We start from the raw sequence: 22,952 nt of genomic DNA on the forward strand, positions 1-22,952 counted from the left end.
AAAGAACCAAATGAAAAAATAAATCTTTTTTTTTTAAACTGAGAGATAACCTTTCAGGATGGTAAACCATTAAATGTGGAATCTGCCATGCAGAAACACAACAGGAACTTACCCAGTGTAGCCACAAGTGCAAAGTTCTCCAGCATCACATCAAGGTACAGCAGCCTCTGAACCTCGTTCAGGAGCCCCCACTCCTCCCAGGAGACGTCCACGAACACATCCTCGAAGGTCACATAGCCCTAGCATGATGGGGACAGTTAAGCCCACAAGCAGCATCTCCCACAGACACAACCCTTCAGTCTGTCTACTCACATACACACATCCTTCAGTCCCTTCCCCTCCCTAAGCTGCCCACCTAAGAGGATATACTAAGTCCTGACACCATTAGTACCTGTTCCCTCCCCATATCTCTCCACTATGTCCATTCCATAACAGAATCAGAAAATATGCAAAAAGATGCCAATTGGGCTGGAGAGCGGGCTGGCTCAGCAGTTAAGTGACTGCTTTTGCAGAGGACCCAGGTTCGAGTCCCAGGACCCACATGATGGTTAACAAGTGTCTGAAACTTCAGTTCCAGGGAATCCAACACCTTCTTCTGACCTCTGTGGGCACTGCACAACATGGGTGCACTTACATGCAAGCAATACACTCAGACACACAAAAAATAAATATAAAATTTTTTTAAAAGGTGCCAATTAAACATGGGATCTGGGGCGAGCAAGAGGGCCCAGAGGTGAAGATGCTTGCTGCACAAGCCTAATGGCCCGAGTTCGAGCTCTGGAACCCAAAAACATGGAAGGAGAGAGCTGCCTCCACAGTTATCTTCTAATACACACACATGCACACACTGTAGTACATTATGGACATGGACACACACACACACACACACACACGATAAACTGAATTTTAAACATGGGATCTGGCATGAAAGGTCTTACATACTCTATCAGTTCTCTGTCTTGTTAACATTATGCTTCCTACACACAGCCAAATCTCAGCTGAGCTTCTCACAGAAGCCATCAATACCAGGGCCATAAGATCATCAGTCTAGGGGTTTCCAAGATGGCTCAGTGGGTAAAGCACTTACCACACAATTCTGACAATCTGAGTTTGATCCCTGGAGCCCTCATAAAGGTGGAAAGCAAAAACAGACCCTGCAGAGTTGTCCTCTGACCGTCATATGTGTGCGCTATGGCATGTACCATGAATAAATTACATATACACACAGAATAAAAACTCAAAAACTTAAAGAGATTGTCAGGGCTGGAGAGATGGCAGATGGTTCAGCAGTTAAGCGCATTATTGCTCTTGCAGAGGATCTGAGTTCAGTTCCCAGCACCTATATCAGGAAGATCACAACTACCTGTAACTTGAGCTCAGGGAATTCAACATCTTCTGGCCTCCATGGGCACCTGCACTCACATGCACACACACAATTAAAAATAAGGCCGAAGAGATGGCTCAGTCATCGAGACTGGCTGCTCTTGCAGAGGGCCTGGATTTGGTTCCCAGCATACATGGTGGCTACAAATTGTCTGTAACTCCAATTCTAATGGATCCAACACCCTTTTCTGACCTATTTGGGCACTGCACAGCATTGGTGCACTTAAATACATGCAGACAATACACTCATACACATAAAAAAAAATCATAATTTTTTTTTTTAAAAAAAAGCCAGACTTGGGGGCTGGAGAGATGACTCAGAGGTTAAGAGCACAGGCTGCTCTTGCAGAGGACCTGGGTTTGATTCCCAGCACCCACATGGTGGCTAACAGCTGTCCATAACTCCAGTTCCAGGGGATCTGACACCTTCTTCTGATCTCCGAGGGCAATGCATGACACTCATGTAATGTACACTTACACTCATACAGGCAAAATACTCATACACATAATTTAAAAAAAAAAAAAAGCCAGGCATGGTGATGCACATGTTTCATCCCAGCTCTCAGGAGGCAGAGGCAGGAGGATCTCTGAGTTCCAGGTCAACTGGGTTGAATCCCAGCACCCACATGGCAGCTAACCACCATCCATGACTCCAGTTTCAGGGGCTCTAACCCGTGCATTGCACTTACATACATGCAGGCAATACACTCATACATATACAATAAAATTAATTTAAAAAAGAGAAAATACTGTCAGTTCACACTCCTCCCAAGAGACACACTCTTAGGACCACACCTTCTTCTTTGCAGGTGAGACTTGCACTAACACCATCAGCAACCTCCTGACATGTGCCATATGCATCTCCACAGCATCCCTTGTCTATACACTGTGTCCAGAAAGAGCCCACCTTTCTTTGTAACAGTCACCATTAACACTTTGGCATCACAGCCACAGACGCAGCTTTCAGTCCTCACTTGGATCTTTGTCACTAACAGCTGTGCCATCATGACTTGAAGCTACGTCATAGCTCTGTAGGAATGACTTACAAAATGGACAGAATCTGGACTAATGACTTTGAATTAGCTTTGCAAACAAAAATCGACTGCAAACAGACTCACTGAGCCATGTGCTCTTATGACCTGGTCTTGATTCCTTGGAGCCTCAGTTTGCTGTTCTACCCACAGGTAGTGAATGAAGTGGGTATTCTTGAGAAAGAGCAAATCAAGCTCTGATAGGCAGCATGTCCATCTTTTCAGAAAACAATGAAGACTGAGAAGAATGCTTAGCGTTGTGTGGATGAGATGTTTTAGATAAAAGAAGGGTAGAGCCAAGCTTGTAGTTCCCCAGATATGATGCTGGAGAAACAGTTTTGAATAAAAACACAGGTGAGACCTACTCAGCAGCCTGGTTCCAGGAGAGATCTGGAGAACGGGTACTCTGAGTTCAGGCCCATTCTTATAACAAAAGTTAAGAGGCTGTTTATTCAGGTATAACTGTAACACTGGCATGGAAATACCACATAGCTCGACCTCACTTCACCCACTGGCCCTCACCTTTTTGATTTCTTCAACAATAAAAACTCTGGATGCCTCAACTAAAACTAAAACTGCTTGATGCCTCATCTAAAGGTAAAGGGTACTGGGAACTTAAACTAAGCATGACCTCATTTCTTTCTTTCTTTTCTTCTTTTTTTTCAGCCACAGCTGGCCTGGATTCACTATAGAGACAAGGCGGGCTCGAACTCACAGAGATCCACCTGCCTTTGTCTCCCAAGTGCCGAGATTAAAGGTGTGTGCCACCAACGCCTGGGAACATAACCTAATCTCTAAAAAAAAAAAAAAAAAATTATATGTAGTGGACTGTGTAGCTGTGTAGTGCAATGCCTGTGGAGGCCAGAAGAGAGCCCTAGATCCCCTGGAACTGGAGTTACAAATGGCTGTTAGCCACCATGTTGGTGCTGGTAACTGAACCCAGGTCCTCTGCAAGAGCAGCCTATGCTCTTAACCACTGAGCCATCTCTCCAGCCCCAGCATGACCTAATTCTTGATACAACCACTAAAATCCTGCCACGAGCTGCACCATCTCATCTTCTTTCTCATTCACTAGCTTTTGTCACAAAATCCTGTCATTCTACTTTAAAAATTTATACAAGGGGCCAGGTGTGATAGCATATGCTTTAATGCCAGCACTTGGGAGGCAGGGGCAGGCAAGTCTCTGTGAGTATGAGGCCAGCCTGGTCTACATACAAAGTTCCAGGCCTGCAAAGACTACAAAGTGAAATCCTGTCTCAAAACAAATAAACTAAGAAAAAAATCAGTCCAAGGGCCAGTGAATGGCTCAGCGGGTAAAGGCACTTGCTGCACAAGCCTGACAACCAAGTTGGCTCTGTGAAACTCACATGAAGCTGGAAGGAAATCCAAGTCCATAAAGTTGTCCTCGGACCTCCACATGCCACTGATGCACGTGCTTCCACCTCCAAACAATAATAAAGGTTTTAAGAACTGATGCAAAATTCACAACTTTCTCTTACACAAAACTTGCCAACTTGTCTGACCTCTACAATTCATACCTCTGGGTCAGATACTATCAAGAATATAGCAGTAGGGGCTGGAGAGGTGGCTCAGTGGTTAAGAGCACTGGCTGTTCTTGCAGAGGCCCTGGGTTCAATTCCCAGTGCCTGGTGGCTAATAACCGTCTATACTCCAGTTTCAGGGGATTCAATGCTCTCTTCTCCTCTCCACAGGCATTGTGCAAGAGAGGTACACTTACATACATGCAGACAAAACACTCCTACACATAATTAAAAATAAAACAAAATAAAAATACCGCAGTAGACATCTCCCTCATATGCCACAGTCTCTCTTAACCTGAAAGCTAGGGTGAGTCTATTATGAATCAAATCATCTCAATACCTTCCAATTTTCCAAAAGTCTGGGGATGTGGCTCAGCTGGTAGAGTGCTTGTCTAGCATGCATGAAGCCCTTAGTTCAATCCCCAGCCTGAGGCCAGCCTTGGCTACAGGAGACCCTTTCTCAATCAAAACAAAACAAAACAAAACACAAACCCACAGAAGCCCTGTTTCCCAAATTGCCACTCCTGCCCCTACATCTGCTTCCTCTTCCCAGCAGATACAGTAAGGACCCATGGCCCCTTGAGCACTCCTAATTTAATCTTTACTCCAAGTTAAGATTGTCTGTTCCTGAGGTTAATATATTCATCAGTCCTCATTGATGGTTAGTAGTTCCAACTTCTAGATATAATTTCTAATCTGGCCTCAGAACATTTAATTATAAATGACCTCCTTTCAGGGTCCTTAGACTGAAAGGCAGAAAGGGTGACTGCAATGAAGCCCAGGATATTAAGGTCTCCTCAGATGATGTGGTCAGCCTATCTAAAGAATATACAAAATAGGGCTGGAGAGATGGCTCAGCAGTTAAGAGCACTGGCTGTTCTTGCAGAAGTACTAGGGGACCAGGGTTTGGTTCCCAGCATCCACAGGGCAGTTATTTCTTCATGAGGATCTGATGCCCTCTTCTGGCCTTCACAGGCATTGAATGACATGGATGCACTAATCTTTTATTTTTTTCCCCTTAATTTTTTATTGAACTTTTTTGGTCTTTTTGAGACAGAGTCTCCCTGTAGCTCCAGCGGGCCTTGAACTCACAGAGATCCACCTGCCTCTGCCTCAAGGCGTGTGCCACCACACCCGGGAGAAAAATCATCTTTATATCCCTTTCCCTTTGGCACGCCCCCCCCCCATGGCATTCATACATTCTGTCATTTGTGTTAAGGCCTATGTATCATGTAAAATTAGAGTTCCCAGATGTGTCTCAGTGCAAATTCATCCACTGGGATCCAGTCAGCCTAAATAGAGTCTCTCCCTTTAAGAAGATCAGTTCTTCCTCACCCAGCAGTAATCAGTTGCCAGTAATTCTTTGACTAAGATTGGGGCCTGGTGTTCATTTCCACAGTTCTGTGCGGGACACTAATCTTTTTTCAAGAACGTACAAAACACCCTGGGTTCACCACCACAGCCACCCCACCATCAACACTCACCTGGACTACGCCCTAGACTACATCCTGATTTCCCTGTCCCCCAGCTCCCAATTGGAAACTAGGGAAACGCTGTTAAGGCCCGTGGAACAGCCCCTCCATCTCTCACTAAAACTCCCCTGGCTCCCACCATCCTCGGAAGAGAAACTCAGTTCCTCCGGCTGCCATTCCTACCTGGAGCCTGAACCCCGCCTCTTACGAGGTACAGGCACTTGAGTTTTCTGGAACTCTCCTAACTCATTGTGACGTTCAAGCATTGGCACCTTGGAAACCCTTCCACACCTCACCCCAAGGATGCTGAGAACCGGAACCTGCCCTTCCCTTGACCACCGAGTGGGTGTGCATACTCAAACGAAGGAATGAAGAGGAGGCGCATAAGCCTTTATCTATGTGAGGGCTTGGGGGCCTTCTATTCACCTGTGCCGGGTCCATCCGAAATCCCGAGCAGCAGCCAAGTGAGCAGGCGGTGGGCGGCTCAGCTGAAACCCCACACGTGGGGTGACCTAGGCCTGCAGGATGCAGAAACACAAGGCTCGAGGAACAGACTCAGGACACGAACAGGAGTCACACGGGCATATAAAAAGGCCCTGTGGTCTCCCGGTCCTTCCCTGCTCCGCTCAGCAGGTGGGAAGTGACCAGGCTTGGGACTCCTAACCAAGGGTGGATAGATCCAGCGCCAGGACACACATCACAATTGCGACACCAGAAGCCGCGCCTTGGACACAGAATCATGGGTAATGTAGTTTCTGTCTTGCATCCAGCCGTATACAGTACTCCTTGGTTTTTGGCGTGAACTACCAAGGAGCAACAGTATCTCAGGGCACCAACCCAACTTGCAGGGGATGAGCCCTAATTTCCGTGGTCACCTGGACTAATGCCAAGCCTCACAAGTCGCCAGCACGACTCATTCTTTAAGCTTCCAGCTCCTGGGGTTCAGGGAGAGCTGCTTCATCTCTACCAGCCTTGAAGATAGAGGTTGGAGGTTTTCAAAGCCCAGTGTGGGAGCTTTCTCTAGCAAAGTGAAACGGACCTCTAGCAAATTTGGCTATCTGGTTTGACAGAGTGACTTGTAAATAGAAGACAACGTTTCTGCCAAACAAAACTCATGTTTAACGAAGTAGCACTGCATAGAATATCAACATTTAAAAAATTTATTATATATATATATATATGTCTTTTTGAGACAGGGTCTCCCTGTAGCCCCAGCTGTCCTGGAACTCACTATGTAGACCAGGCTGGCCTTGAACTCACAGAGATCCACCTGCCTCTTTATTATTTTTATTTTATGTGTATGCGTGTATTGCCTGCATGTAGGTAAGTGCACCCGTGTCATGCCATGCCCCTGGAGATCAGAAGAGGCTGTCGGATCCCCTGGGACTGGAGTTACAGACAGCTGTTAGCTGTCATGTGGGTGCTGGGATTCGAACCCGGGTCTTCTGCAAGAACAACCAGTGTTCTTAATCACTGAGCCATCTCTCCATCCCCCCTTCTCCTCTTGCAGAAGACACAGATTGGATCCCCAGCAACCACATGGGATGACTCAGAACAATCTGTGCCTCCAGTTCCCTGGGATCTGATGTCCTCTTCTGGCTTCTGAGGGCACTGCACATGTGGTACATTTACATTCAGGCAAACCACTCATCCAAATAAAAATAATTTTATGCAAAAAGCATTAAAAATGTACATTGGTGGGCTGGAGAGATGGCTCAGTAGTTAGGAGCACTGATTGCTCTTGCAGAGGACCAGGTTTGGTTCCCAGCATCCACACGGCAGCTCACAACCGTCTTTAACTCCAGTTCCAGGGATCCGGTACCCTCTGGCATTGCACGACTCCAGTGCCATTTACGCATATGCAGGAAATGCAGTCATACACATAAAATTAAAATAATATTTTTTAAAAAAGTGCATTGGCTAGGCATGGTCGTGCACGTCTTAATCTCAGCACTAGGGAGGCAGAGGCAGGCAGATCTCTGTGAGTTCAAGGCCAGCCTGATTTACAGAGTGTGTTCCAGGCCAGTGCAGACAGGGCTACAGAGTCAGACCCTGACTCCAAAAAAAAAAAAAAAAAAAAAAGGATAACGGATAACATCACACAAATCATCATCAAGACTGAATTTCCTAAGGGCCAATGGATTAAATCATTACCAATTCCAGGAAGAGCTGAAAAGTGACTTAGATTTAATATTTCTAGTGGATTTAACCACTCATTTAAATTATTTAAACATGTGTCTTCAAAGTAGAGCTAACATAATCAATACAGTGCTTCAAATCACAAGTGTCTCAAATGAAACAGAAATAGCTAGTGCAAAGTATTTTAAGCATTTTGACATGTTGACTAAGCACAACCCTCTGAATACAAGAATTTGAAAACAAATTTCAAGATTTCCAGGGAAATAATATTTTGGTGTATTTGTGAGCCCACTGTCAATCAACATGTTACCTGTCCATTTTCAAATGGAATGCATATAGTTTCATTCCATGCAATGCAATATTCAACAAAGAAAATATTTTGATCATGTTCCTTACTAGGGTTCTATAGGACACATATTCCCAGAAACAAATACCCTCACTTCACAATCAGACCCCATGGCATTGCTGTTTTAGAGCACCTATATTTGTGAGCAACTATTTTCAAGGATGAATCACACTGAGTAAAATTAGAATAAAAATATATGATGAGCTAAGTGCTCACACATGTCTTTAGCCAGCCTGGTCCACATAGAGAGATCCAGGCCAACTGAGTCTACAGGAAGATCCTGTCTCAAAAAACCAAAAACAAGGGCTATAAAGATGGCTCAGTGTTTAAAAGCTCTGGCTACTCTTGCAGATGACTTGGATTTGGTTTCTAGCACCCACATGGCACCTAACAACCACCCATAACTCCAGTTCCAGGCAGTCACGCCAGCTTCCTCCAGTGCAGAGGGACCATCAGAGTCGATGTCTGCATAAAAAGAAAGCTGCACCTAACACCCAGAGACCAGATTCCCCCAAGACTCCAGCATGCCATCAGTGCAGAGGGCCCTCTTGGTGGGACTAACCGCCCGAAACTCACCGACAGATCACATACATGAAAGGGACTAAGCTGCCACAATATTCTTTAATCTTACATTATTCATAAACATTTCATGATATAGGACGTGTTATGAACCCCATAGTCTCTAATTACTGGGAACAAATAGATTCGAGATTGCTGACAAGTGCTATGGAAATGTACTGCGTGCACCTGGTCACTACGTGTTTAGAGTAATAAATGCTAACACGGAATATTTGCAAGTTCAGCTGCTTGATGGACAGCACTATGCAAAGAAGATACTGGGCAACGTCGAGGTTCTCAAGTTTCCTCTACCTGATCATCAGTATTAAATTCTGGAGACTCTTAAAACTTGCAGTGATTGGGGGGTGGGAGTCTAAATTTGATTAAGATGTATTATATGAAATGCACAAAACCGCAATAAAAATATTAAAAAAATGAAAAAATTCAGTGACTTTTTTTCTTTTTAATAACAGCATACAAACGTCCACCCCAAAGCCATGACTTCACATTTATTGTAGGAACTTGTTTGCTTAATACTTGTTAAACTTGAGTCCCAGTTGGGCATGGTGGCACACACCTGTCATTCCAGGAAGCAGGAGGATCAGGAGTGCAAGGTTATCCTTGGGTACATAGAGAGTTCATCATCGTGTCATATATGGTGCCAGCCTGAGATACACGAGATCTTGTCTCAAAAACAGGCTGGAGGGATGGCTTTCAGTGGTTAAGAGTGCTTGGTGCTCTTCCGCAGGACCCAGGTTGGGTTTCCAACACCTATACTGGGTGGCTCACCACTTTTGGCCTGTAACTCCAGCACTAGGGGATCTGATGCCCTTTTCTGGCCTCTGCAGACACCTGCATGCATGTGTGCAAGCATACACACACACACACACACACACACACACACACACACACACTCATGTGTGCAAGCACATAGGTGCACACACACACAATTTTAAAATCCAAAAACAAAACAAAACTTAAACAAAATAGAAAAAAGCAACATCATCCATCAGGGTAAGATTCACTAGAGTAGGCATGAGACTGCTTATCCTTGGAGCTTCCAACTTTCACTCTTGCTTAGAGTTTGCAACTTATATCTCAGGTTCCACACTGTTTTCAGAAAGGAGCAGTGGAAGGATCCCTGCGCCTAAATTGTGTAGGCAATGGGCACACATAGAACACCTGGTATCCCAGAAGTGTACAACTGCAGGCAGCAGGTGCTCAAAGCATAGCTTGAAGAAACTCCCAGTAATGTGCGTCAGATGTGATATCCCATTAGACACATAAAAGTTCACGCAGATTCTCTTCAAGGTCATCAGGTTGTCTGTGGTACCAACTGTATGCATGGGCTTATGGATCTAAAAGTTACAATGAAACTACCATGCTGGGGATGTGAGGCCATCCACCTAAGCACATACCCATGGAAGGTCTGCTCAAGAATGAACAGAATGAGGAAGGGTGGTGGATGGATACAGGGATGATGGAAGGAGAGAGAGATGGCCCATGCCTATAATTCCAGCACTTGGGAGGCTGAAACAAGAGGATTTTGAGTTCTAGGCTGATGAGTGTGTTTGGTTTGTCTCACTTGTTTGAAGAGATCACCAGGATATATTCTCAAACAAGAACAGATGATTTTAGATAAATGAGCATTGTTTCATCCATTTTAGTAAAAATGATTGGTTACCAGAATAAAGGCCTGCCCTCTGAGGTAATGAAGCGCTTAGGGGCATGGGCTGTGAAGCCAGGCTTCAGCACCACCAGTCCCTAAATCCAAGCTTCAGAAACATGCAACCTTGGCAAATTCCTTAATCTTCTTGTAAAGTGGAGGAATTGATATTACATACAAAATAGATGTTGTAATGGTTAAACAGGTGACGTGTGCCAAACAGAGCAACTGCCACACAGTGATACCACTGGCTTACTCAGTTATGATTCATTTCTATGGCCACGTGGTAGAACACTCCATAACAAGCTGAGTACAGAAAAGAGGCAGAAGGATGACTGGCAGGTAAGGACTCAAGGACAGTGAACACAGAAAAACAGACCAGAGTAAAATGCCTTGATGGGGGAACTTACCCTAGAGGAACAGAAAGCTATAAAGTCAGGGCCACGAGAGATCAGGGAAGTACAATGGGTAGAAGACACAATGACTTTAACAAGACTTCACAGAAGCCAGAAAAGAGCCTTTAAGTCAGAGAGGTGGTTAAGGGACTTGAGAGGTAAAAGGAGCCTTTGTGAGACTTGCTCATGGTACACTGAAGCCATGGCGAGGTGTCTGTGCAGTGGAAGGACTGTGAATCTATGGGCTCAGAGTAGGCAGACCAGGTGAAAGAGCAGAGCTGAGAAGGAAGGGGAACAGGCAGGGCTTGGTGGGCAAACAGGGAGCCAACAGACTGGAAACCTGAGCAGAGCTGCAGCTATGAAGGGTGGTTGGTACGAAATGAAGGACTGAACAATGGTAGTATGAAAGACAGGAGGGGTCAAGCAGGAGTGTGTGTCCAGACACAAAGGGGGGAAACCTTAGAACAGGAGACCCCTTTCCTTTAAGATGTAACAGTACTGCTGTTATATACATAGCTCCCAACACAAACCTCCCAATTACAAAAATTAACCAAATGCAAATTATTGATAATTATGAAACAATCATAGGACAAGCTCAACAGATTAGACATGACCAAAGAATGGTGAGCTCCATTCAATAAAAATTAATCAGCATGAAAAGAGAAAATAAGGCAGACCGCCTGTTTGGGCCTTCCTCTGGCATAGGGGCTGAGAACACAGGGAACTGCCTGAAAGTGCCCAGATCCTGCCTAGAAGTGGTGGTGAGCTTCCCCGAATTGTGCCTGTACCCATCCCCCTGACTGGGATTGCATGAGGCCCCTCCCAAGACCCTGGGCAGACCTGGCTTTGGTAGGATAAGGCTGAGATCTTAGCAGACAGCCTAAGAGGGTGGGTTCCGAACTCCATCTGTGTAGCAGCTGTGATCTCGGCAGACCACCTAGAGTGCCTGTTTCAGGCCTCCCTCTGGCATAGGGACTGAGAGTGCCAAAATTGCCCCCCCACCCCCACTTAGGGAATTTCCCAAATTTTGCTCTGAGTTCCCACTAGTAGGGCTCCAATCCTTAGAAGGAAGCCTGAGTGCACCTGACTGGAACCTGACTTGGGCTTCTGTGGGTGCTCCTAAGTAGCTGATCTGAAGCCACCAGTTCCCTCCAAAATAAAACCTGAGAGAACCTGAATGAAACCTGAACCAACCAGCTTTACATAAATAAGAAAAGGACCAAGGCACACCAATAATACAAACAGAAACATATTTCAAGTTAATTCACATATCAGAATCACAAACAACAAAAGAAAATCACATGCCAAAATCACAACGAAAGAATAATAAAATGAAAAGCCAAAACACTATGTCCCCACCAAGCTCCACCAGCCCTGTAGACTTCTACAAGGAGAACCCCAAAGAGATAAGCCAGGACACTGAATTTAAAAGAACAATCATAAACATGATGAAGGAATTCAACAAATGTAAAGAACACACAAACAAACCAAAGAACTAAAAGAAGACAGGGATAAACTTCTGACTGAACTCTCAAGATAGAAATACTGACAAAAATTGGCTGAAATTAAGAAGAGAAAAACTCAGTAAGCCAAACTGAAACAACAGGGGAAAGCCTCACCGCTAGAATGAATGAAATGGAAAACAGAATATCAACACTGGAGGATAAAGTTGAAGAACTGGACTGCTCAAGTGAAGATTATGAAAAAATTTTAAAAACACAGGAATGAAATATGCAAGAGAGGTGGGACACCATGAAAAGACCAAATCTGTGTATCATAGGCATAGAGAAAGAGAAGAATTTCAAGTTAATGGTACTGACCAGATCTTAAACAGGATTGTAGAAGAGAATTTTCCAAAATTAAGGAAAGACATCCCCATACAAATACAGGAAGCACATAGAGCACCAAATAGACAGGATCAGAAAAGAAACTCCCCATGACATATCAGAGTAAAAACACTAAATGTACAGAACAAAGAGAGAATACTGAAAGCAGTAACAGAAAAACAACTCACATACAAAGGAAAGCCCATCAGAATTACAGCTGACTTATCAATGCAAAGTATGAAAGCCAGAAGAGTCTGGACCCAGGTATTTCCAGTTCTACATGACAATAGGTGCCAACCCAGAATACTTTACCCAGCAAAAATATCTATTATAGTTGAGGGGGAAAGAAAAATCTTCCATGACATGAATAGCCTGAAAGAATACATGTCCATAAAACCAGCCCTTCAAAGAATACTTGAAGCAATACAGAGAGCAGAGAAAGAAACAACTAGACCCCAGGGGCAACGAAAGAAAATAAGTAAAAGTATAATCTAGGAAACACAAAATTAGACAAAGAATAAAAACAGCTAGATTGCAACAAATACACATTGTTCAATAATAACCTTAAATATCAGTGGACTGAACTCCCCAGTCAAAAGACACAGGCTAAGCAAATGGATTAAGAAACAAAATCCATCTCTTTGCTTTCTGCAAGAAACCTATCTCACCTTCAAGGACAGGCACTACCTTAAGGTCAAAGGATGGAAACAAATATTCCAAGCAAATAGCACTAAGAAACAAGCAGGGGTTGCAATTGTAATATATGACAAAATAAGACTTTGAAGTAAAACTAGTCAGAAGAGAGAAGGAGGTTCACTTCTTTCTGATCAAAGGAACAATTAACCAAGAAGATATTACAATCCTTAACCTAAATGCACCAAACTCTGGAGCACCCAGATTCATAAAAGCAACACTACAGGACTTTAAGACACAGATTAATCCCAACTCAGTAATAGTAGGGGACTTCAATACCCACTGTCTCCATTAGACAGGTCAACTGGACAAAGGATAAACAGAGAGACATCTGAATTAAATGATACCATATATCAAATGGACCTAACAGACATCTTTCGAATATTCCACACAAGCACCAAAGAATACACTTTCTACTCAGCACCCCATGGAACTTGTTCAAAAATTGACCACATACCGAGCCATAAACAAACCTCAACAAATACAACAAAATTGAAATAATTCCATGCATTCTATCGGACCACAATGCGATAAAGCTCAAAATCAACACTGGACAAAGCCCTAGCCAATACATGAACTCACGATGATTAAACAACACACTCCTAAATAATGAGTGGGTCAAAGGAGAAATTAAGAAAGAAATTAAAGAATTCCTAGAATTTAATGAAAAGGAAAATACAATACAACCTCTGGGACACATCAAAAGCAGTCCTAGCCGGGAGTGGTGGTGCATGCCTTTGATCCCAGCACTCGTGAGGCAGAGGCAGGCAGATCTCTGTGAGTTCAAGGCCAGTCTGGTCTACATAGTTCCAGGACAGCTGGGGCTACAGGGAGACCCTGTCTCAAAAAGACTTAAAAAAAAAAAAAAAAGCAGTCCTAAGAGGGAAGTTTAAAGCTTTAAGTGCCTATATTAAAAAATTAGAAAGAGCCCAAATAAATGACCCAACACTTATCTATCAAATCCCAAACCCAGCATAAGAGAAGAAATAAAATCAGAGCAGAAATTAATGAAATAGAAACAAAGAAAACAATACAAAGAATCAATGAATCTAAGAGCTGGTTCTTGAAAAAATAAACAAGATAGACAGACCTGTAGCCCAGTTAACCAAAAGAAAGAAAGAGCAAATCCAAATCAACAAAAAATCAGAGAGGAAAGGGGAAACATCACAACAGACACCCAAAAGATCCAGACCATTATAAGAGAATATTTTAAAAACCTATACTCTATTAAATCTGAAACTCTAAAAGAAAGGGATGTATATCTAAAATCATGGGAACCACAAAAGTTAAACCAAGAAGAGATCAATAGTTTATTTTATTTTTTAGCCAAAGCAACACTGAGCACAAAGAGCAATGCTGGGGGGATTACTACACCAGATCTCAAAGTATACTACAGAGCTACCGTCATAAAAAGAGCATGGTACTGGCACAAAAATAGACACATACATCAATGGAACATCATTGAAGATCCAAAACCGAGTACATGCAATTTCAGCCACCTGATATTTGACAAAGGTGCCAAGAACACACAATGGAGGAAAGACAGCATCTTCAACAAACGGTGCTGGCAAAACTGGATCTCCACCTGTAGAAAAATGAAACTAGATCCTTATCTTTCACCTTGCACAAAAGTCAACTCCAAATGGATCAAAGACCTCAATGTGAAACTGCACACTCCGAAACTATTAGAAGAAAACATTGGCAGTAACTTACAAGATATAGATGTAGGAAAGGATTTTCTAAATAGGACAGAAGTTGCTCAAGAATTAAGGTCAGCAATCAACAAATGGGACCTCATTAAATTTAAAAGGTGTACAGCAAAAGAAACAATAAAAAAAGCTAAGAGAAAACCCACAGAATGGAGAAAATCTTCACCAGTGACACATCTGACAGGTTTAACACACACACACACACACACACACACACACACACACACACACACACATATACACCCGCCCACAAAAAAAAAGGAGGGGGGAAGAAAGGACATGAAGGTGGGAGGACATGTTGTAGGGTAAGGTATGAAGGTTGAGGGAGGGAGCTGAGGTTGTATACTGTTCAACATCGTTAGTAATTAAGGAAATACAAATGAAAATCACCCTAAGGTATCACCTTACCCCAATCAGACTGGCTAGGATCAAGAGAGCAAATGATACCAAATGCTGGCAAGGATGTGGAGAAAGGGGAATGCTCATTCACTGCTGGTGGGATTGCAAACTCGGGAAACCCCTATGGAAAAGTGTGGAGAACATTTAAAAAACTAAAAATGAACCTATCATATGACCGGGTTATACTTCTCCTTGCATAGAGCCAAAGGACTCATCCTATTACAGAGACACTTGTACAACCATGTTTGTTGCTGTTCTTTTCACAATAGCTAAGGGATGTAAGCAATCTAAATGCCCTTTAACTGAGGAGTGGTTAACAAAAATGTGTAATATATTTACACAATGGAGTTCTATTCGGCAGAAAAGAAAGATGAAGTAATGAAATTTGCAGGTAAATGGATGGATCTAGAAACTGCTATACTAATGAAGTAACACAGACTCAGAAAAACAAACGACGTATGTTCTCCCTCATACGTGGATCCCAGCACCAAATCCTTTTAAATTCCAGGTCCTTTTAATAAGATGATGCTATACACAGTCCCTTCTGCATGAAGTAACTACCATCATCACGTCTTCAGCTGACCCTGATTGTTAAACATCATTACAATTGGGCTTGTTGATGGTTGTGCTCATTCATTAAAGGAAGGCCAAGTAGGGTCATTGGATCCTCACTGGATTATCAAGCTACTCTTCCCAGCCAACTATGTAATTTGGCCCTAATCACACATGGCCTCCTGGATTTGGGGAGGGCTAAAATATACAATCTGGGGAAGGCTAGGAAGTGAAGGCATGACCCATGCTGGCTAAAGGCTTTCCAGTGTGCATACCAGGTCATTCCAGTGTGCATACCAGGTCATACATATACCTCAGCAACCCCTCAGTTATCTTCGTAAGTAAGCTCAGAAAATTCATTGGTTTCCCAGTAAAACTTTAATCAAACATTGGTTTGACACTAGAACTTTAAAAGGGAATAAGCATTGCTTAGTATCTCCAGGAAAAGAATTCTCACAACAGATGGAAAATTTATTTGTTAATGTTATTATGTCTCATAATTATTAAAAAAAGAAAATGAGGGGCTAGAGAGATGGCTCAGCAGTTAAGAACCCTGACTGCTATTGCAGAAGACCCAGGTTCGAATCCCAGCACCCACATGACAGCTAATAACTGTCTGTAACTCCAGTTCCAGGGGATCCGACAGTCTCTTCTGTTCTCCGTAGGCACTGCAAGACATGGGTGCACTTACTTACATGCAGGCAATACATGCATAGACATAAACATAATAATAAATAAAATATTAAAAAAAAGAAAATGAGAATGTAAAAGATGTTAAAAGGATATGGGAATGGAGATATTTTCCAAAATAGAAAAAATGAGGAAGCCTAAGCAAGTGATGAATGTCTATGTAGGTTTGTTATGATATATAAAGGATCAGACAAAAATAATACATACATAATCTTAAAATGTCTAAGGTCATAGTTTAGTCAACTAGTTTAAGGAACAAACTATATATCTAGTCAAGGTTTATCTGAGAACATTTGGTTTTTTACACAAGCTTTCTGTACATAGAACATGGTAATCAAAAGTTAGACTGGTAGAACTAACCTTATTGGATGTTTAACTTTGAGGCCTATACTAATCTGGTCAGAGGGACTTAAAGGACAGTTTTTGCCCTTTGCCTTCCAAGGTCAACTTAGTTTCAGGGGACTATGAAACATCTTTCAAAATTTCCTGTAACTATGGTGAGTCACCTGTCCTTTTGTTCAGGGAGGCCATGGAGACCCCACAGGATGGACCTGAACCAGTGTCCAGTATACAAGACGAGGGTCAACTCAGACAAAACATCTCATCCATGCTTCCAAGTGAAGCCAGCCATGGTCAAGCAGGATCTTTGACTTATCTTCACATAAATGGAACTGGTAAAAGGGGCCAGGGGTTCCTCCCCAGCCCATGTGACCCCTGAGGAACAGATTCTCAAACGACCTTAAGTGTAAATATCAAATGATTTATTTGGGCCAACTAAAGAGTAAAGTCATCAGTGTATTTCTTAAAGAGTTCAAGGGATTACACTTCCCAGACATTAGGCTTACATCCACATAAAGTTATTTAGACAATTATTTCTCATTGATGATTTTGTTCCTAACCAGGAAGTGCTGCTCAGATGTAAGACTTCAAATCTTGGTCTCCAATACTGTAGTGCCCACCTGTAGCTAAGGGAGACAACCAGCTATTGTTCTAAAATGATGGATAAATTTGTTTTCTCCCCCGATCTAGATGCCTTTGAGAGGGAACTGACACTGATTCTAACCACTCCAACAGCTATCAAAATGACTGAAAGCAAATCCTGAATCTATCACTGTTACGTCCAGCCTTGGCAGACAAAAGAAAAATGAGGAGGAACCCAACAGAGGGATGCTTTTGGAAGCTGTTGTCAAGAAATTCCAATGGACTCTCATATGAACATTTGAAATTTGCCCTGTTCTGACTTTTTTCTAGTTCCCTGTCTGGAACTTGTAATGCTAATTACTCTTGCCTTTACTTCTCCTTCACATCCCATATTCACCTGTCAAGGACTTTCTTTTCCCACTACAGATAAGAGTTATGCAATTTGGGAATCTTTTTAGATAGACTCACTGAAGAGGTACCCCAATTGCCTCACCCTCCATCCCTGTTCAGCATCAAGAAGCCAGAGTAAGCTGGGTAACCTCTTCAGAGAATGGTGTGATAAAAATAGGAGGTAGGAATTGGCTAGGCAGTTAGTGTAAAAAGACCCCAAAGAGCCGGGCATGATGGCACACGCCTTTAATCCCAGCACTTGAGAGGCAGAGTCAGGCGGATCTCTGTGAGTTCAAGGCCAGCCTGGTCTACATAGTGAGTTCCAGGACAGCTGGGGCTACAGGGAGACCTGTCTCAAAAAAAAAAATCAAAAAAAAAAAAAAAGACCCTAAAGAAAAGTACCCAGTTTGTTGGCTAAAAGTCAAAATGTCCTTGGGCCTCTTAGCAACATACTCCATTCCAAAGGCCAAAAATGTTGAAATTATTTGGGAGCTCTTATCTAATTCTTAAAAGATTTCAGGGCTACCTCTTTGGTAGTGGTAGTGGTAGTGGTAGTGGTGGTAGTAGTTGTAGTGGTAGTAGTAAGAATACATGAAGTTATCAGAAAAAAGCGATGGGGAGATATGGAAGGAGTTGGAGGGGATTTGATCAAAACACCTTATATGCTTATATCCGTGTATGAAATTCTCAATTATTTAAAAAAAAAGAAAAAAGAAAAAGTGAGAGGTGGAGAGACCCATTCGTGTTACTGGAGTTCCTGAAAAAGAATGGAGACAATGGGGATGAAAAAAGTACCTAAGGGAAGTCAACTTTCTATGCATGTAAGTGTTAAGTGGATAAGTGAGCTGTGTTAAGGTATTGAGATGGTTGGTGCTATCAATCTGACTCAATCTAGAATCACCTGGGAAGAGTTTCAAAGAAGGGTTGTTTAGATTAGGTTGGCCTGTGGGCCTGTCTGTGGGGGATTCAACTGATTATGTACCAATTGAAATGGGAAGAAATCCCACTGTGGGTGGCACCATTCGTTAGACAGAGGATCCTGGATTGTATAAGAATCAAAAGTGAGCTGAGAACCAGAAGGCAATCATCAATTCACTGCTCTCAGCTCTTCTGCAAATGCAACACCTATAACTGCTTCATGTTCCCGCCACCCCAGCCGCCCCACAATGGACTGTAACCTGGATTGTGGGCCAGGTAAAGCCTTTCTCGAGTGGCTTTGGTCAGGGGATTTTACCACAACAACAGGAAAGGAAACTAAGACAGATATACATGCATGCAGTAATAACTAATGCTTACAAATGCTTGAAAATACAAAACAACAGACACCACCCCCGATACACGAAATGGAATTCTAAAACTGCTGAAGTAACCCACAGGAAGAAACAAAAATGAGAGAAACAACACAAACTAAAATCTTAAAACAATAGTCTTATGGGTTGGAGAGGTAGCTCAGTGGTTAAGAGCACTGAGTGCTCTTTGCAGAGGACCTGGGTTTGACTCCCAGCACCCACATGGTAGCTAACAACTATCCTAACTCCAATTCCAGAGGGATCCAACACTCTCTTCTGACCTCTGAGGGTACTGCATGATATGGGTGCACTTACACACATGCAGGCAATACACTCATACACATAAAGTAAAAATAATAAATAAAATCATTAAAAAAATGATAAGCTGGGGCAGGAGAGATGGCTTGGAGGTTAAGAACACTGAATGTTCTTGTAGAAGATCTGGGTTCAAATCCCAGCTCACATGGCAGCTAACAACTGTCCATAACTCCAGTTCCAGGGGACCCAACAGCCTCTTCTGGCCTCTGTGGGTATTGCACGACACAGGTGCACTCACCTACATGCAGGCAATACACGCATACACATAAAAATATAAAAATAATAAATGAAATATTTTTTTTAAAAAGCTGGTTCTAGGCCCAGAGGGTTTTTTTTTTAAGACAGCCTATATAAGTGCTAACAAGCCAATATTTTAAATTTAAACGGTCTATATCTATACCTATTAAGACATAAAGATAATATGACAGCACGGTTCAAAAACATGTTGCTCATGAGAAATTGACTTTGCATATGATAGTCTTGAAAAAGAATGATGAAAAAAGGTCCATCAAGATGGCTCAGTGGGAGAGCTCTTGATTAGCCTGCTTGGATCTATCTGGTCCCTACACTAAAAAATCAAAAGAGAGAACCTGATGCACAGATCAAGTAACTATACATACCCGATCAGAGCACAACCAAGCTACAGCAACAATATACACAGAATTAAATTTCAACTCAACAAAGGCAGGCCTGGGTTTCATATCAGACACACAAGCAACAAAAGAAATCCACATGCCCAGATGACAACCCAAAACACAAATAATATGAAAAACCAAAGTGTGTCCCCACCAAAGCCCACCACTCCTGTACAAGTGTTTTACAATGAGAACTACCTAGAGGAAACCCAGGACACAGAACTTAAAAGAATAATCATAAACATGATCAAAGAATTCAACAAATTTAAACAACACACAAAGAACTCATAGAGGACAGGAATAAACTCCTGACTGAAGGACGAGAAAATACAATATAGGGCTGAACGAAGTGACAAAGGCAATTCGGGATCTGAAAGTAGGTTCACCAGAGACAGAAATGTGAAGAAAACACAGGCTGACATGAAGATGGAATTGAAAAAATTAAGCCAATTTGAAAGGACAGGAAAAAGCTGGGTGTGGTGGTGCATGCTTTTAATCCTAGCACTCAGGAGGCAGAGGCAGGCAGATCTCTGAGTTCCAGGCCAGCTGGGAGCTACAGGGAGACCTGTCTCAAAAAGACCAAAAATAAATAAATAAATAAATAAATAACACAGGCTGACATGAAGATGGAATTGAAAAAATTAAGCCAATTTGAAAGGACAGGAAAAAGCTGGGTGTGGTGGTGCATGCTTTTAATCCTAGCACTCAGGAGGCAGAGGCAGGCAGATCTCTGAGTTCCAGGCCAGCTGGGAGCTACAGGGAGACCTGTCTCAAAAAGACCAAAAATAAATAAATAAATAAATAAATAAATGGACAGGAAAAAGCTTCACCAACAGAATTAATGAAATGGAAATCAGACTGGATGGTAAAGTTGAAGAATTGGATCACTTCAGCCAAAAAATGTGAAAAATTTTAAGAAACACAGGAATGGCACAAGCAGGAAATGTGGAACACCAGGAAAAGACCAAATTTGTGCGTCATAGGTATAGGAGGAGGAGAAACATCTCAGGTCAATGGCAATCCTCTTCAAGAGGATTATAGCAGAAACTTTATCTCTAAATTAAGGAAAGACATACAATACAGATACAAACAGCACACAGAATACCAAATAGACAGGAAATGGAAAGACCTCTTATGCTCATGGATTGAAAGATCAATATAGAAAAAATGACCATCCTACCAAAAGCAATGCACAGATTCAATGCAAACCCAATCAAAATTCCCATGGCATTCTTCACAGGAATAAAAAAAAAAATCATCCCAAAATTCATATGGAAACACAAAAGACCCCAGATAGCCAAAGCGCAATCCTGAGCACAGACAGCAATGCCGGGGGAATTACCATACAAGACTGCAATCTGTATTACAGTGCTATAGCCATAAAACAGCATGGTATTGGCACAAAAACAGACTTGTAGATCAATGGAACAAACAGTGCATGCAATTACAGCCACCTGGTATTTGACAAAGAACATATACTGTAGGAAAGAGCATCTTCTACAGATGGTGCTGGCAAAATTGGGTCCTTATGTGCAGAAGAATGAAATTAGACTCATACCCATCACCCAGCACAAAAGTCAACTCCAAATGTATCAAAGCTGTCAATATGAACCCTGAAACACTGAAATGATTAGAAAACATAGGGAATATCCTAAAAATTATAGGTGCAGGAAAGGATTTCCTAAATTGGATATCAACGCCTCAGGAATTAAGGTCAACAATTGGCAAATGGGACGTCATTAAACTAAAAAAGTTTCCATACAGCAAAAGGAAGAACCAAAAGGAAAAGGAAGCCCACAGGGTGGGAGAAAATCTTCACCAGCTATACATCTGGCAGAGGATTAATATCCAGAATACATCAAGAACTCAAAAAACAAAGAAGACAAATAACCCAATTAAAAAATGGGTTATGGGGGGCTGCAGAGATGGTTCGCTGGTTAAGAGCACTGTCTGTTCTTGCAGATGATCCAGGGACAAATCCCAACATCCACACGGCTGCTAACAACGAACCACAACTCCAGTTCCAGGGGATCTGATGCCCTTTTCTGACCTCCGAGGGCATTGCATGACATGGGTGCAACAGACATAAATGCAAATAATACACTCATACACGTAAAATACCAAAAAAGGGCTATGGATCTGAACAGAGAGCTCTCAAAAGAAATAAAAATGGTTAAGAAACAGTTTAAAAGTGTTCAACATCCTTAGTAATTAGGGAAATGAAAACCCAAATTAACACTTCATCTAACCCCAGTCAGACTGGCTAAGATCAAGAGAACAAATGACACCAAACGCTGGCGAGGATGTGGGGAAATGGGAACCCTCATCCACTGTTGGTGGAACTGCAAACTAGTGCAAACCACTGTGGCAATCAGAGAACTCTTTTTACCACTCCTTGGCATATACCCAAGGAACTCATTCTACTGAGAGACACATAGCCATATTTGTTGCTGCTCTTTTCACAACAGCTAGGAAATAGAAACAATCTAAACTGTCCCCCTAACTGATGAGTGGATGATGAAAATGTGGCACATTTACACAATGGAGTTCTACTCAGGGTAAAGGAAAATGAAATGGTGCAATTTGCAGGTAAATGGATAGAACTAGAAACTGTTAGATACTAAGTAAAGTAACAGACTCATAAAAACAAGTAACATATGTTCTCTCTCATTTGTGAATCTTAGCTAGCTCCAAATTCTTAGATGTGGCTATATATCCTGATGTAACTGCAGGAGCCAGGAAAATGGCAAAGAATCACAGGGGTTAAGAGGAAAAAGGAGACTGAATGAGGGGATCCTAGGAGACAAGTGTTATCAAGGGGGAAATGGGGAAAAGGATTGCCACTTTAACTGGAGACGGAGTAGAGAGGGTTATACAGCAGAGGGAAGATAAACAATGCTTACATGATGTGAAAAGCCAGAGGGAAACAATATTAATTCAAAGACTTACTGAAAAATACACATACAATATATACAATTCATCTGTATAGCTGAAGTCTA

General features: G+C 42.3%; 1 protein-coding gene across 5 annotated transcripts in view; it reads right to left on the minus strand.

Annotated features, from left to right (window-relative positions):
* The window catches only part of Znf304 (zinc finger protein 304), a 56,672-nt gene that overhangs the window by 7,774 nt on the left and 25,946 nt on the right, over positions 1-22,952 (minus strand). Inside the window, exons 1-3 of one of the 5 annotated variants that reach the window (XM_017795105.2) lie at positions 5,854-6,104; positions 3,782-3,856; positions 113-239 (exon numbers count right to left, since the gene is read on the minus strand). In XM_017795105.2, coding sequence (XP_017650594.1) covers positions 113-239; positions 3,782-3,856; positions 5,854-5,868 — 217 coding nt within the window. In that variant the 5' untranslated portion in view covers positions 5,869-6,104. Of the gene's footprint in view, positions 1-112; positions 240-3,781; positions 3,857-5,853; positions 6,105-22,952 lie in introns of those variants that run through there. The other 4 variants (XM_008856067.3, XM_029557679.1, XM_029557680.1 and 1 more) reach the window with 4 other exon arrangements.

The sequence above is a fragment of the Nannospalax galili genome, unplaced genomic scaffold, assembly GCF_000622305.1.
Source record: "Nannospalax galili isolate Female #2095 unplaced genomic scaffold, S.galili_v1.0 scaffold1368, whole genome shotgun sequence".
Classification (NCBI taxonomy): Eukaryota; Metazoa; Chordata; class Mammalia; order Rodentia; family Spalacidae; genus Nannospalax; species Nannospalax galili.